General features: G+C 36.4%; 1 protein-coding gene across 2 annotated transcripts; it reads left to right on the top strand.

The window, feature by feature from the left end:
- The first annotated feature begins 993 nt into the window (after window positions 1–993).
- LOC140136184 (uncharacterized) lies at window positions 994–16,054 on the top strand. 2 transcript variants are annotated; one of them, XM_072157892.1, is made up of 4 exons: window positions 994–1,054; window positions 10,641–10,862; window positions 12,954–13,163; window positions 14,911–16,054. In XM_072157892.1, exons 2-4 carry the CDS (start codon window positions 10,724–10,726, stop codon window positions 15,723–15,725), a joined length of 1,164 nt encoding a protein of 387 aa, XP_072013993.1. In that variant the 5' UTR covers window positions 994–1,054; window positions 10,641–10,723; the 3' UTR covers window positions 15,726–16,054. The 2 variants fall into 2 exon arrangements, with proteins under 2 accessions (XP_072013993.1, XP_072013994.1); XM_072157893.1 differs by having other exon boundaries at window positions 1,002–1,103.
- The last annotated feature ends 1,150 nt before the right edge of the window (window positions 16,055–17,204 follow it).

Below are 17,204 nucleotides of genomic sequence, written 5' to 3'. Positions count from 1 at the left end.
TTTTGAAAAAGGGACGAGGTGACTTTTAATTATTAGTTATTAATTATATATCTTTTATTTTCTTTATTTAGTTTGAACTATTACAAGCAGCTATTGACATTTTGACTAGAGTGAGCATTTAATTATTTCACAACAATATTTGATTTTATAAATAAGTGAAGGTGAAGGTTCATTCATCATTATTGTTGATATTATTATATAAAGTCAGAAAATGGCAAGTAGCCTAGAAGTAGTTGAAAGTTATTTTAAAGGAGAAAATTAGAAATAGCGGGGAAAAAATTAATTATTTTGAGATTTTCAATTTTGGACACGGGCGGTAAACAGGAAACTAATACCGTAAAATGGGGTAACTTTGGGCACTTTTCAGAGTTTTTAAACCACTGCTTCCAAATAAAACCAGTTATATTTCTAATTATATCTTTTTTATGACATTAGCATTCCCTGGCCTTGAAGTTGAAAAAGATTTTTAAATACTTTTGTAAGGGTGCAGTAGGGGTTAAAAATATAGCCTGCCCAAAGTTGGCCCCGCATTTGGGCCAACTTTGATCAGAGTATGTGAAGGGAAAAAATCAAAAAAATTGATCTTCGCTGTATATGGGCAAGTTTTTTTTTTGTGTGACATTTGACCCTTGCAAAATTAATCAAGCACGCATATAGCATCCTTCCTCACAAATATCGAATTTTATTTTTTCTGCAAAAAATGTAAAAAAATTCTCATTTTTGGTTAAAAAGCCTGATTTTTTCGTAAATTTCGAGGAAATTGGACATGGCCACCTATTATTTCTTCCAAATATATTTCTTAACATATTGACACCAAATACGACTAAAAACAACATTGCTGTACAAAAATATAGGCTAACCATTTAAAAAAAACACCCGCTGACCGAAGTTTATACCCAATATAAAATCACGAAAAGGATTCTGGAATAGCGCCCCCGTTTTCTGATAATTGATTAATTTGACCTCTGACCTACGTATCTGCATTCGCCAGTCGTTTTATAGATTCGTGAAATTAAAGATCCAGCGTTGCACGTGTGATTGCGACCGTAGTGTGGTAAATTTATGGGTTTTATTCTTAGATGACAATGATTGAGGTTTATTTAGTAAGTGTGTAAATTAGAATTAACATAATTATTATAGATTTTGCAATTTTTATACCTAAAATACTAATTTAAAGTGAGGAAATGCACAATATTTTTTCGCTTAGACATTCATGTCAGACGAATTCGACAGTCATGCATGTGCATGATTGCATGCAGTCTTGCAATGCTTGACTCATGCCGGCTATGAATATGATCCATAGCCCTAGAACTATGGCCCCAGTACGACTATACTCGGGAGTGAAAACTTCTAAGAGGCCTGTACTTATTGGAAGAAGAAGAAGAACTCTGGCCAGTATCCTTTTTTACTTCTAGTCTTCTACTTCGAAGTGTAGTCTCAAACCTGACCAAACTGGAAAAGTAAACTTCCTCCATCCCTCAAGGTTCGTTTGCTAATCATCAGTAATACGTTTCAGTTTTGTTTTTGTTTAAAAAACGTTTCAAAATTTCGTTAACAAAATGTAAAAGTGTGTTTATGTTTAAATAACGTTCGCATGAAACGTTTCAAAAACGTTTATTATCATAGCGTTTTTCTTATCTTCGTAAACCGTGTCACTTTTGGTTTCGAAAACGTTTCAAAATAACGTTTTGATAATGTAAAAGTGTGGAGTTTTTTAACCGTTTTAATAACGTTTTTTGATTTGATTTGATTTGTTCGGGTTTTGACAACCCTGGATAACCCAAGAAAGCCCCCGGTACCCCAGGTCAACATAAAAAGTGGTAACCATGTGTGTTCTAAATTTCGCAGAAAAGGGGTATTTTGTTGACTGAAATCGCGGACCGCCTTAAATCGCGAAAAAAGGGGGTATTCTGAGCATTGTCTCCGCGAAATTTAAAAAAAAAGGGGTATTTCTGTATGTGTTTAAGATATATCTGATCTGAGTATCCAACCCATTGTGTTGTGCAGCCTGAGGTCTTGTGTCAAAACTTGGGTACCACAATACTTTAAAGGAACCTCTGTACACAAAACTTCGAGGGATTGTTCCTCTTTGGTTCATTTTCAATTAAAATCAGTATACAGGCATTGTAATTACCCCAGTTAATAACACAGGATCATCTGGGAGTACAACAGACACAAAGTAATGTTCATACTTGCACATTTTGTACTTAATATATTAAAATATTTGGAGTCATTGAAAAGGGGTGTCTGGAAATCTTCTCATTGAAAACCTTGAAAAGGGGGTATTTTTACCCTGATTTTGTCAGTGATTTGGCAAAAAAGGGGGTAAAATCAATGAAAAATCAGTGAAAAGGGGGGTTTTGAAAAAAGGAAGAACACTTTCATTCATTCATTCATTCATTCATATTTTATTTCCATAAAAATCAAAGACATTACAAAAAAATATATAAAAACACGGTACATATGGAGGAAAAGGCTGGAAGACCAAAAAGGTCTGAAAGTTAGCCTTTCCCTGAAATCAAATGAAATTAACAAAATACATCAACATTACATAACATAACCAAAAGACAAGGGAAGGGGAGAGGGGGGGTGCTCACGAAAAAAGATTAATTATATTTAGAGATCAGTTTTGTTTTGAATTGATTACGGAAATGTTTAACAGATTTTGAAGCTTTCAGATTTTTATCTAAAGAATTCCAAAGAATGGGACCTCTTGTACGTATAGCATGATCAGAAAAGACTTTCTTATTTTTGGTTAGATTTAGGTCATTTACATATCGTGTCTTGTAGTTATGTATGTCAGAACGTTTGGTAAAATAATTATCAAATGAACAGGGCAGCTCATTTATAGAGTGCCTGTACATGAATGTACCTAATTCCAGTGTGTACATATCTTCAACTTTTAATATGTTATAATTAGTAAACATAGGAACTGTGTGGTCTCTATAGTGAACGCGTTTGCCACAGTTCTAATAGCCCATTTTTGAATTTTTACAATTTTATTTAAGTAAGTTTTACATGTATTTCCCCATAAAAGTACTCCATAATTCAAATAAGGCAATATTAACGTACAATAAAGTGTAAATAAAATACGACTTGGAACAAAATGTTTCAATTTATTCATGACACCGACATTTCTTGAAATTGTTCTAGATAGGCAATCTATGTGACATTTCCAAGTGAGACATTCGTCTATTAGTACACCAAGGAATTTAGTTTGATGCACTCTTTCTAAAGCCGTGTGATCTAGTGTGATTTGCAGGTCTTGGTTCATCGATGTCATTTTGGGTGTGCCAAGTATCATGTAATTTGTTTTGGTAGCATTAATTGACAATTTATTAGCTTTAAACCAATTGCTTACTTCCTTTAACTCTTCATTAACAAGGTTTGTCTGGCGTTCTCACGCTTTTTATGGGAGTATAAAATGGTGGTATCGTCTGCAAAAGGACAATTCAAGTACTTTAGATGCATTAGTTATATCATTAACATAGAGTATAAATAGAAGTGGCCCCAGGATTGATCCTTGTGGAACACCACATATAATATCGTGTGATTCTGATTCATAAGAATTATAATAAACATATTGTTTTCTGTTACTTAGATAATTTCTGAACCATTCTAACACAATACCACGAAAGCCATAGTGTTCTAATTTATGTAAGAGTATGTTATGATCGATTGTATCAAAGGCTTTTGATAAGTCCAGAAATATTCAATAGTTGTTTCGTTTCTTTCAACTGCTGCAGTAACTTTGTCTACCATTTGCTCTATAGCCATAAAGGTGGAATGTTTTGACCGAAAGCCAAATTGTTTGGGGTTAAGGATTTGCTTATTGTCAATGTAATCCGTACATCTGTTAAAAACCAACCTTTCAAGAATTTTTGAAAAACACGGTAGGAGAGAAACTGGACGATAGTTTGAGAATGCCTCGGCATCATCTTTTTTGTATAATGGTATGACTTTTGCTATTTTTAATTTATCAGGAACAATCCCAGTAGATATAGACAAATTAAATATCATATTAAGAGGTTTGGCAATTTCATTACACACTTTTTAATGATTAGATTGCCAATATTGTCATGGCCTCCACCTTTGTTTATGTCGAATTTATCAATTATTTTTACAATATCGGATTCAACAATAGGCTTCATATACATATTACTGGTCTTGTTTTCATTGAGATAAGCGAAATATTGCTTTCCTGTGTTTTGGATATTTGATGCAAGCTTAGGGCCTACGTTACTGAAAAAGTCATTGAACTGATTTGATATTTCTTTAGGATTGGTAATAGAACTGCCATCTTCAGCTTTAAATTTGCTCTGTGCAGATTGTTTCTTTCCTCGTCAATAATATTATTAATTGTTTTCCATGTTTGCTTCATATTATTTTAGCATGCTCAAACTTGGTAAAGAAGTATTTTGCTTTTGATTTTCGAATAAGCATTTGCAACTTATTTTTATATGTTTTGAATATTTGAAATTGTTTGTCGTTTGGAGATTGAATGTATTGTTTATATAACATATTCTTTTTGTTAATACTTTTTAATAATCCCTTCGTAATCCATGTCGATATTGGTTCTTTTCTTCTATTACCAGTACATTTCTTTAACGGAATACATTCGTCGTAAAGCGTATTAAAGGTGTCAATGAATTTATTATAGTCATCATTTGCATCAGTATTATCAAGAATTTCACCCCATTTAACGTCGGATAGTTTTGTTTTAAAATTTTCAATATTCTTATTATTATGATTTCTTTTATATATAACGTCTTTCGTTTTACACTTTTGATTTTCTACTTCGAGGTTGGTTGATAAAGTAGTTGGAAAGTGGTCACTTATGTCAGTAATCATAATTGTTGATTTGATAATATTGTCATTATTTGTAAGGATATTATCAATAATTGTAGCAGTTGATTCTGTGATTCTTGTTGGTTTATAAATAGTAGGTATTAATGAATAGGAGTAAAGAAGTTCAAGGTAATCATGAGTAGGTCTGTCACTGTCTACTTTAAGTAAATCGATGTTAAAATCACCCATAATATAAATATGTTTTTTATCCAAAGTTAACTTCTTTAAAATAGGGTCAATGTCCGTAATGAAATTATCGATTGAAGTGTGTGCTCTATATAATACTCCCACTAACACATTCTGATTAGATTTACATTCAATTTCAATAAAACAAGATTCAAAATTTGAATTGGCATGACAAAGATCTTTTCTGAGTTTATACTTTACTTTATCAGAAACATACATGCAGACACCGCCTTTTTCCCGACCAGTCCTGTTCATATATTCCAAATTGTATCCAGAAATATTAAAATAATCATGAGGTTTATCTTTCAAATGAGTCTCGAAATACCAATTACACTGAAATTTTGGTCCAATGTATTTAAACAATTTTGAGTTTTTCAAATTTTTGACACGCTTCTGATATTGGCATTTAGTATATTAAATTTTCCACGACTTGCATCAGGATCTGAACAGAACTGTGCAGGGGTAACATATGAGCATTCGTGCATATCACAGTTTGCACTGTTTACAATATCATTATAATTTTTATTATTAAAATTGCAATCCAGTGTTAGGGGATTAAAAATCATCTTATCATATTTTTCTAGGTCTACATATTTTATATTTTTAACGTGGGGGGACTGGTTTAAATCGTATACTTCAGCCTCAATGTCAGAATTTGAATTGTCACAATTATCAGAAGGCCTACTGCAGTTCTGACAAATCCATTCCTTGGGATTTAGAACTTTCAATTGTTTTGGTTTTAATAGAGTACACTTTTTATGAACATAACCGTTACATAATTTACATGATATATCCTTGTGACATTGGTTTACAGTTTTGGAGCACTTTACACATACATCTTTAACAGGCATAAAAAAACAAACAAAGAACAACAAAAAATAATGGCTAAATTATACAACACATGGTTACCACTTTTTATGTTGACCTGGGGTACCGGGAGAAAGCCTCTATTGGAGCTTATTTCCATTGGGGTCCATTTGAACACCGGGCGGGTTGGGAACAGTCAGGGGTTAACACCCTACTCTTTTCCACAGAATTATTATGACCTTACCTTAAAACTTCTCGATCTCTTGTCACAAGAGTCTTGTGTAGTAGGCCTATTGTCACTAGTATGTATACCGCGCGCCGTTCTCCGGAACGGCGGTATACTAGAGCATGGCATTGGCAATCATTCTTCGGCGAATGTTGTCGGTTTTCACTCATTGTTCACAATGTGACATGCACAACAAATACAGCCCCCGAAATGGTCTACTTTTAGCAAGCCTTAACTCCGAAACAGTTTAGCCAAAGTTAAAAATGCGATCCCCAACCTTTGGACGAATTTGCTGTAATCTCCGCTAGCTCCGTGTTGAAAAATGTCCGGTACTTGCCCGGTACAAACATAGAAATGGCCACACCGCTTCAGTCCTGGCAATGAATATTTCTTGCGTAAATCCAATGGTTCCAACGTGGGCATCACAATGATAGTCTCCTACACAACCAGATTGTGTCGGCCTGACGATCGTCGAACCTAATCGCTAAAGTGAGGACAGCGTGAGCTCTTACCTGCGTAAAAGTCTGTTCGACAAAGGCCATTGTGAATAAGGATGATTGACAGCCCCGTATATTGGGCGGAGCCATTATGCCCATATTAGGTGCATATATTCACACTTTCGGCAGTCCACGCTTTATAATGCGTGCCGGTTCGAAATTCTGAAAATTGGTGAAAGCGTGGGGGTTTAAACTTTTTGGGTAAAAAGCGTGGACTGATATAAAGCGTGGGATTAAAATAAAAAGCGTGGCGCTTCTTCCAACTTACAGTATATTTTTATTGAATGATAAAATAATCATAGTTCCAAGAAAATCACCAAAACTTGCACACTATGTCGCAAGATAAAATTCCATTTGATGCAGTCGCTTGTTTACGTGAATCCAGTGCAATGTACACAATATCCTCCCCCCGGAAGCCCTGCCAAAACACCTACGTCATATGCAAACAGTGTTTACTCAGAGGCCGTATGTCTCAAATTTGGCCCAGTGAAAATTATTTTTGTCTCACCAAAATTTGTAATGCTGTATTACAATTAGTGAATTTGGGGAAGTACTGGGCCAAAATTGGGCCAATTTGAGAAGAAAATGTTTCATTTGGCGCACCCAATTTCCAGAGAGAGTAAACACTGTATGCAAATGTCCGATTTTCCATGACGTGTTATTTTTCTTTACATTGATCGTATATGAGTGACGCCATTATCATGCATAATTGATTGAGCGAAGCAGCACGGAAGAAGTAGGATATAGTCGCTGAACATAGCGACGCCAAGTTTCATGACAAGAACAACATTTGAACGCCATAAAAGTACAGTTATTCATTAAAATGCTTATTTTACAGTACAGTAGTAGTTTTTCACATATAATTTGCATTGTTCACGTAATGTATCAACTTTTAATGGAGAGAAAAACATCGGACTCGCACGTGTAGGTGCAGAATTCGGCGTACTTGATACTTCGAACCAAATTGCGTGTGACTTTGTCAGTTTACAAATAGCGGAAAAAGCAAAAAGTGGTGAGGGTCAAGAATTTTCAGTATAAAGGGTGCCTCAGTAAAAAGCGTGGGGGTCAGGAATTTTCAGTATAAAGGGTGCCTCAATAAAAGGGTGGGGGTAAAATAAAAAGGGTGGGAGTCAAACCCCACTGCCGAGTATGATATTACGGCGGACAGGTTGCGCTATCCACTGACCCTGACTGGTCGTCACGTAGACAGGCCGTGACCTGGGTACATGTACAAAGCAGGGGATGCGACTGCGAGCCGCCATTTTGACACGTGGTATCTACTCTTCAGAAAAATTACTTTTGTTGACGTTTTATATCAAACAATTTTCGATAACGGATTTCTACTAGGATTTCAATTTTTTATTAATGAAGGTACATGTAGTTTTGAGGAATAACACGGGATGTTTTGAGTTTTATTACAACTGGTGGTGTAGGAAGGTGAGTGAATTCGTGAATGAGGCCGAGGAATGAGGTTTTGTTGTTTCAACGATCCGATAGTAGGATACGAAACGTAGGCTAAAAATGTCTAACTACGTCATTCATTCGCCATGTTGACATGAAAACATTAGCTGCTGCGAGGTCAGTGTTGTTGAATTTGTTACCTAAATTCCTTTCAGGATATTCTGATTTCACTTATTTATAATGTGTACGAATGTGCTCCATACAAACTCAAAAGTATGAATGCAAGGTGTTACTGCTGACAATAGAAACATTGTTGCAACTTTCAAAGTCATTAAAAACAGGTATGTGCTACAAACGTTCTTTCCCCGAAATGAGATACAGGCCAGTAACGCAGTCTGTATTGTCACAAACCCTCATGGAAATATCCTGCGCCTCATCGAGCCACTTCCGGTCCTGCGGGACTCGAACCACGACCTGGGTTTAAGAGGCGAAAGAAGCTTAGCGTATAGACCAAAAGAGGACTTCCCCGTCAGGTCTATAACACTTAACGCACTTATACCTCCGTTACAGTATAAGACATGAAACTGTTAAAAGGACATTTCGTGATCCACAGCCTCATCCCCCAAAAAAAAAAAAAAAAGTTGAGATTTTTATATCACTGGAAACCTCTGGCTTCATAATGTTTAATGTACAAAATATTTCTTGCAGATTAATTCGTTTAGCAAAGATATCGTGAAATTTGAATTTCGTTCTGGTGCACCAGAACGAAATTACAACACATTGTCTATGGAGCAGTGTAATATACATAATCATGCATAACTCGCGAACACAAAATCGGAATCAACTGAAATTTTGGGAATAGGTTTTTTTCGTGGATATCTAATGAAAAAATGACATAAATAGAGGATGCTAGGATCACGAAATACTCCTTTAAGAGATGCATTATGATTGATTTAATAGGCCGAGTAAAAAAAAATACATGTTTCTCGTCCGCGCCCTCCTCCTTTTTTGAAGATTTTTCAAATTTCTTTTTATTTTGTAAACTTTCAGTTATAAATACATGTAACTTGTTGAAAAAGATGTTTCAGAAGTTGAAACTTATTTTACAGCTTTGTAAATGCATAATACATCATGAAGAGTTTGTGATCACTAGAGGGGCCTACCTCTCAATACAATAAAATAAAAAGGGCCTCCTCCTTTTTCTCAGATATTAATCTGTATGTCGAATACCCAAAATATGGTGCCAAATACAGGTATTTAGTGTCGGTTTCCAATAAAAAATAGAAAATATTAATAAAAAAACCCTCATCCTCCTAATTTTCAAAAACCCGGACGAGAAACATATTTTTATTTTTACTTGGCCTAGGCTTAAGTTTCACATCATGATATATTAGGCCTACATATCTCAAAGCAAAGGCTTACATGCTTCATGCTCTTGATGGTTCTTCTTGCCGGCAGGAATGATTCGGATGAACCAAAATATGAAAGCTATTATAGCTTTAGCCTATATGTGTCGTTTCCATGTTTCCATGTTCTTCTTACTGGCGGCAGTATCAAACATCTAGGCCTACCTGTTTCGATTATGCCGTGGCCGTGTAGAATCAGGGGTAGCATTAAGGCCCGAAAGTCGGGGGTTGTTTTCCCGTGTTTTTCACTCCAGAGCTTGCAGAAAATCCAAATACATGGGGTGAAAATTAATACTAGCTCGGATTTATTTCAAGAAGTTCCAGTTTACATGTACAAGTATATTTATTTAAAACCAATCAATGAACAAAAATCCATGAAGGATGTAAAACAATTATATTATTGCAAGACTCTTGGACCACCTATGCCGGATTAGTACCGTTCGTACGGACATGACAGAGGCCTATCCCGATGCATGATGGTCTTCAAGTTTGTTTGACCAATCAATGAACAAAAAATCTATGATACAAAACAATTTTATATAGGGGCCTACTGTACTGCCTTCATTCGAGGTTCTGGTTAAATCTATGGTCCCTTGCTTACTATTTTTCTGAGTGGTGCATAGTTTTAACCAGAACCTCTCATGGCAGTACCGGGGGTATATATTTGTCTACTATTTGCGCATTTCAACTGTAATAATTTTGGAACAATAGTAGGATAGGAGACTTGGGCTAAAACGGTACTCTGAACTCTGACTTCATGTGGATTTGTTTCGTACTTGCTTGGCGAGAGTGGGACATTGATGAGTCTTATTGTTCTTTATTGCTACACGGTTTTCGACATAATGGCTGAAAGACAGTAAATGTCAGATAGTAAATTTATTTAAACCTGTATTTAAGATTAGACTCTGCTCTTAGGAGCCATATTTGGTGTAGCGGCAGTACACAATAGACAAGCCTTTCAATTTGTAAGAGTGTCCTTGACTATGCCTCAGTGGCCATGAAAGATAACCTCTACCCCTGTCTGAAATGGCTACACAAGAGGATGTATGATTGAAAATTCCATCTTGAAATGATAATCGGGGGAATCAAGACTTGTTGCCCCCCACACTTTTGAAAACCTGCGACTGCCACTGTAGATATATGATCAGTTCTTCATAAATGTGCCCTGATCCATTGCCAGCCCCTATTGGCTCAATATAAAAAAGAATTGCAAATATTCCCAGCAAATCTTAATGTAATTTGTGGTTTGTGTTTGTTTTTTATGTGCAGGTATATTTCCAACAACAGTAAATTATCAATACATACCAAAGTCGCTTCCATCAGAGAGACTTTCTGTAGGAGCAGCCACCAAGATGGACAACTCTCTTTTAGAGAGTTTGAAAGCGAAGAATGATTATTTTAAACAGATGGCGAACTTGATTCCACCACAGTTCTACTTCGAGCAGGAACAAACTCAGGTTACTGGTGGCAAATACTTCAAGAATCCAAAAGGTAAGGCACTTGATTCCACCACAGTTCTACTTTGAGCAGGAACAAACTCAGGTTACTGGTGGCAAATACTTCAAGAATCCAAAAGGTAAGGCACTTGATTCCACCACAGTTCTACTTTGAGCAGGAACAAACTCAGGTTACTGGTGGCAAATACTTCAAGAATCCAAAAGGTAAGGCACTTGATTCCACCACAGTTCTACTTTGAGCAGGAACAAACTCAGGTTACTGGTGGCAAATACTTCAAGAATCCAAAAGGTAAGGCACTTGATTCCACCGCAGTTCTACTTTGAGCAGGAACAAACTCAGGTTACTGGTGGCAAATACTTCAAGAATCCAAAAGGTAAGGCACTTGATTCCACCGCAGTTCTACTTTGAGCAGGAACAAACTCAGGTTACTGGTGGCAAATACTTCAAGAATCCAAAAGGTAAGGCACTTGATTCCACCGCAGTTCTACTTTGAGCAGGAACAAACTCAGGTTACTGGTGGCAAATACTTCAAGAATCCAAAAGGTAAGGCACTTGATTCCACCGCAGTTCTACTTTGAGCAGGAACAAACTCAGGTTACTGGTGGCAAATACTTCAAGAATCCAAAAGGTAAGGCACTTGATTCCACCGCAGTTCTACTTTGAGCAGGAACAAACTCAGGTTACTGGTGGCAAATACTTCAAGAATCCAAAAGGTAAGGCACTTGATTCCACCGCAGTTCTACTTTGAGCAGGAACAAACTCAGGTTACTGGTGGCAAATACTTCAAGAATCCAAAAGGTAAGGCACTTGATCCCACCACAGTTCTACTTCGAGCAGGAACAAACTCAGGTTACTGGTGGCAAATACTTCAAGAATCCAAAAGGTAAGGCACTTGATTCCACCGCAGTTCTACTTTGAGCAGGAACAAACTCAGGTTACTGGTGGCAAATACTTCAAGAATCCAAAAGGTAAGGCACTTGATTCCACCGCAGTTCTACTTTGAGCAGGAACAAACTCAGGTTACTGGTGGCAAATACTTCAAGAATCCAAAAGGTAAGGCACTTGATTCCACCGCAGTTCTACTTTGAGCAGGAACAAACTCAGGTTACTGGTGGCAAATACTTCAAGAATCCAAAAGGTAAGAAAAAGACTGCAGTGATTTATACAGTGGAAACTCGCTATAACGAAGTTGTCAGGGACAGAGAAATTAGTTCTTTATGTCCAAAATTTCATTATATCAGGGTTGTAAAAACAATAAATAACAAAAGAATTTTGTATCTTGGTTCTGGAAAAATACTTCTTTATAACAGGGTTTTTCTTGTATCAGATTTCGTTATAATGAGGTTTTACTGTAGTACGCTACACACAGGCATAAATCCACAAACCCCCCAGTACACTTAACAGGATTTCACCGACTACTGTAGGCCAAGACGTACCATAATTGTAAACCAATTAGCAACAATCGGGGACTAAGAAGAACTCACCCTTTACATATCACAATAACCTTTACCGATTGTGCTAACTTTACTGCTTAACTTTACATGACAGGATCTGTAAGGCACCAATTACCAAAGGATGATAAGCATGCAAAGAGAGAGAAATGAAGGAAATAAATGCAAAAGGAAAAGAGGGACAGACATGTTGGAGAAAATATTTACATCCCCAACATGATTGGTTGTTATTGGTTGCTATTCAATTTTTTTTACAGAGAAAAATGAAAGATACCGATAAAATTGTATTTTGTTTACAAATTTAAAAGAAGAAAATGTAACGGTTATGAATGAGGTTAATGACTTTGCATCAATTCATTTTTTGGTATCTTAAAATATCTAAATATTGAGCTTTGGTCCTCAAAATATGCCCTTTGGCATATTCCTCGGTATCAAAGCGAGAGGTCTGGGGTTCAAGTCCCCGCACATGCAGGTATGTCCAGAGTTTTTACTCGGGTATATCTGCCTATGCATGTCATGTTTCCATTTGTAAATTCATGTTTAATTGTGCTAGTGTGTGATGCGTAATTCTTAGTGTAGATATTACACAATACCCCTAAAAAAACGTATGCACAGTCATTAACTTCTAATTACTAATGTTTATCGAACATGCATATAATTTATTTCTCCACAGAAAATGCACCAAAGCAATCAAGAAAGGAAAGGGTCAAGGCCAAGAAGGCAGCCAACAAACTGAAGCGTCTGGACCCGAGTCAACATAAGACGGTGACGGACATTCAGGATGAGATGGCAGCCAAGGAGCAGAAAGCGGAGAGAGAGGGTGATGATGAGTCCTCAGATCAGAGTGAGGATGAAGGAGTACACAGTGCCAATGACTCGGATGGTAAGGATTAGTTTGTGATGTGATCCAGGGAGACCAAAGGTGGCAGTTGTAAGATGCCACTAAAATTAGGGAACAAAAAACAGTAAAATGCACAAAAAAATGGGCATTATAATACAGACATGCCAACTAGTACGGTTAATGTTCAACTCCCATAAAATCTTGAATAAGTCATGCCTCAAAAAGATAAACGGCTGCAGTAATAGACTACCGATCTGAACTGACATCGTTTGACCTGTTGAATTGCATGGTAATGTAGCTGTCATTTGATTGGTTAATATTTGTAACAATGCATCAATTTCGCCTTGTCGACCAATCGGCACGCTTGTCTTAAAAAGTACTTTGGCATCGTAGATGTGAGCGGTATACTGGTTCTATGCAACAAAGCACTTGTCGTGTGTGATTGTGTTTGACTTTGCGTTCGTGTGTGACACCAAAAACGTAAATAATGGCATCCAAAGATGGGAAGAAACCTGGAAGAAAATGGTGTGTTAAGGACAAATACGCTGCGAAATGGAGTTTTATTGTGAGGAATAGGAAAGACATTCCCAGCGCAAGATGCACAGCATCAGATTTGTCTGAATATCTCATAATTTTTCGTAACCAAGTGTGCATGTATGGTTTCAGCAGTATGCTTGGTTTCGAGACAAAGTGATGATGATACAGGCTGTATCAAAATGTTTCATACCCATCAGTTATTGGTGTTTATTGACAAGCCTGCTTCTTCAATATGCAACACTGGAGCCTCTTGAAATGCCCTGGATGTAGTTTTATGACCTTATAACATTTACCTAGGTAGCTCCTGTGTTGTATTTTGATGTAGCAGTCTTGTCCATAATCATTGGAAATGGATGGGTACCAATCATTTTGATACAGCCTGTAGTATATTTTACAGGGGTCTGGACAAGGGACCCTACTCTGTGTGTTCCTTGGTTAGCCTCTTCAATGCAATTTAGACATTTTTCATCTTGTTATTTGTGAGCCTGTGGTGTTTAAGAATGACCAGGCAATGATACTACCATAAAGATTCCCCTAATGATGTGTATGGGATGCTTTGACATAAACTGGATTTTTAGCACAAACTAAAAGTGCCCTCCCGTTAAAATCCCAGCAGCAAATAATGGCACAGACCCTTAAATCTGGTTGGGATTTCTAGAGGAGAGAGCTCAGTGGCGTAATGTTGGGTCAGGGTGCCCGGGGGTGAAAGTATATCGGGTGCCCCTGACCAAGGGTGTGGATGGTGCAGAACAAATCAATTTAGGTACCGTATTGAAAATCATAGACCTACTGAATAACTTACACAATGGTGTTTGAGGGTTTGGAGGTGCATATCTTGGTCAATTCTTGCTCGATTTTCACAAACAGGGTGTCAAATGAGACGGCAAAGTCCAATTAACAAAATGTATATTTCAGAATGATCCAAAATTATCAGGTTGTTGAACAACAAGGATGACTATTACGGACAAGTTTCTTTTTGTGCCTGGTGAAGTTGTTATTATACAGTTTTTTGATTTGTCAAAACCAATTGAAACTTACTTTTTTGCTGACATTTTCGTCTGTGAACCACTGACTTTGTCTAAGGTTGCTGTTGTTGTGATGATCCAACAGCTGATGACTGGTGGGAAGTTGGCCACTTCTGGTAGCAATGATAGTCTTGCTAGCATTCTCTAACAGTGGATCAACACGTAACTTGTTTCAAAATAGTTGTTGAATTTTGTATGATTATTTCTTGTTTTTCTGTTTTCTGCAGATGATGACGAGCCCAAGATGAAACGAATGAAAGGCCCACAGGCAAAGCCCATCAATGTAGAGAAAGTAAGAACTGGAACCTCTCTGGATGAACTGAGAGGGAAACTTCAAAAAAGAATTGAAGAGCTAAAGCTGAAACGTAAAGCCCCGGGTGCTGAAGGGGACAATGCTGTACCACGAAAGATGTCTAAAAAGATGAAAAGAGCTGAAAAGAAGAAGCAAGAAAAAATGGAAGCAATTCAAGCTAGTAAAAAGAAACTACAAGATTCCATGAGAAATAAAGCGAAACTGAGAGAAGCGGAAGAAGATGGGGGTCAAACCAAAGAAGAAACGCAGACATCTCAGAAGGAAGAGGTCGCTTTTAGTAAATTTGCTTTTGAAGAGTTTGATCATGCAAAAAAACAGGAGGAGAAAAAGAAGCGAAAGAAACATGATGATCCACGCAGTGGCAAGGACTATGTACGTCTTCTGAAAAAAGTAGAGAAGCATAAGCAGGAACTGACCGATCTGAAAGAGAGAGATCCAGACAAAGCGCAGAAGGTGATAACAAAAGAAACGTGGCAGAAGGCGATGAATAAAGCACAAGGGATCAAGGTCAAGGATGATCCTGATCTATTGAAGAAGTCCATGAGGAGAGAACAGCAGAAGAAGAAGCGCAGCACCAAGTCGTGGAAGTCGCGAGAGAAACAGACGCAGAGCCTGATCAAGGCGAAACAGGATAAGAGAAATAAGAACATTCAAGCCAGGAAAGATTCAAAGAAATCAAAGAAAGTGAAGCGGTTACAAAAGAAGGGCAAACTTTTATTACAGGATTGATCAATTAGTATAATGCTTAGGCACCAGAAACAAATTTGATGCTTCTTTGATGCTTGTTATTAATGAACTGACAACTAGTTAATCAGAATTAATGCTAAATTTATATTGGTCAATATCAATACAGACAAAGATTCATATGTTATCACAACGAAAATGGTCAATTAATTGATTTCATAAATAATAAGGATCGACCAAGCAAAACTAATTTGTTTCTATTGCCTTAATTAATGCAGAATGTAGAACATTCCTGAAGAACGATATCCAGCTGATATGTTGAAGGTTTGCTATGTTGAAAATTAGGCTATGTTGAGTTTGAAGTAAGGTACACTATGTTAGGAATTAGATTTGATGTAGCGAATCTTGTATGCTATTTGACATATCAAACTTTATTTTATGACATAGTGAACCTTGCTTTCAATATATTAACCTTCGACGTAGCCGGCTGTAATCTGAAGAACATGATACAGTGGCACCTCGTTAACACAAAATCTGTTAACATAAAAAACCTGTTAACACAAAGTGATTTGGAAGTCCCTTGCATTGCTTATGTATGTTAAAAGTACCTGATAACACAGAATCCTGAACATGAACTGAAACCCCTTAGATTTCATGTTAAGGTAGTATGAACGGCTACGGTGTCATGCTCAGATTTGCTTGAAAATGATACAGAATGTGGAGATTGGTGAGAAAAACTCACCTGCCAATTTTAATTTTTTTTTTTCCAAAAGAGCGTTTTTTGACTTATGTAATTTTTGTGATTGGAAAACCCCATAGACTTTACACACGGCATGTTTTTGGCATGTTGCCAAGTTCTTCAAATCAGCTTAATTTTTGAAAACAAGTAATTTGTTTTTATGTGATTTTCTCTTCTTTATACCCACTGCATAAATCTGGTTTTAAATTTATTTTATTGCAAAAATGCTACTTAATAAAGGACAGCAATTTTTTCCAAGATATTGGCCTTAACAAAGGAGATATAAAATGGTAATGTTAGTACTTTTTTCAATTTTCTTGACTTTTTCTAGAAACACTAAATTACCTAAATTGTAGAATTTTTTTGGAGCTAACTATAGGTCCAATTTCAACAAACAAGGTGTCATATGAAAGGTAATCAAATTTAGAAAATTTCTCTCGCCAGCTTTTTTTTTAATTAAGTGTTTCTATTTTAAGTTATAGGTGTTTCTAAATTTCCCTAAAATCAAAAATTTAAAAATTAATTTTCTAAAAAATTAAACACTTTATCCAAAAAAGCTGGTGAGAGAATTTAGATATTAAGCTTATACACCATCCCTGAAAGTTTGGAAACCATAGCACACTCCATGTTGGCAAAAAAAAAATTATAATGTGGAAAAATTTAGGTAATTTTCAAAAAATAAAGAAATACATAAGAAATGGTAAAATTTTTATGAAACTCTAAAAATAGGTGAAGTGAAGACTTATCTTTAGTTTGTTTTAAGTTTTAAATTAATACACAATTCC

This window comes from Amphiura filiformis, chromosome 16, assembly GCF_039555335.1.
Source record: "Amphiura filiformis chromosome 16, Afil_fr2py, whole genome shotgun sequence".
NCBI classification, from domain to species: Eukaryota; Metazoa; Echinodermata; class Ophiuroidea; order Amphilepidida; family Amphiuridae; genus Amphiura; species Amphiura filiformis.
Note: the sequence above shows the minus strand (reverse complement) of the source record. Positions and strands in the feature narration are given on the sequence as shown.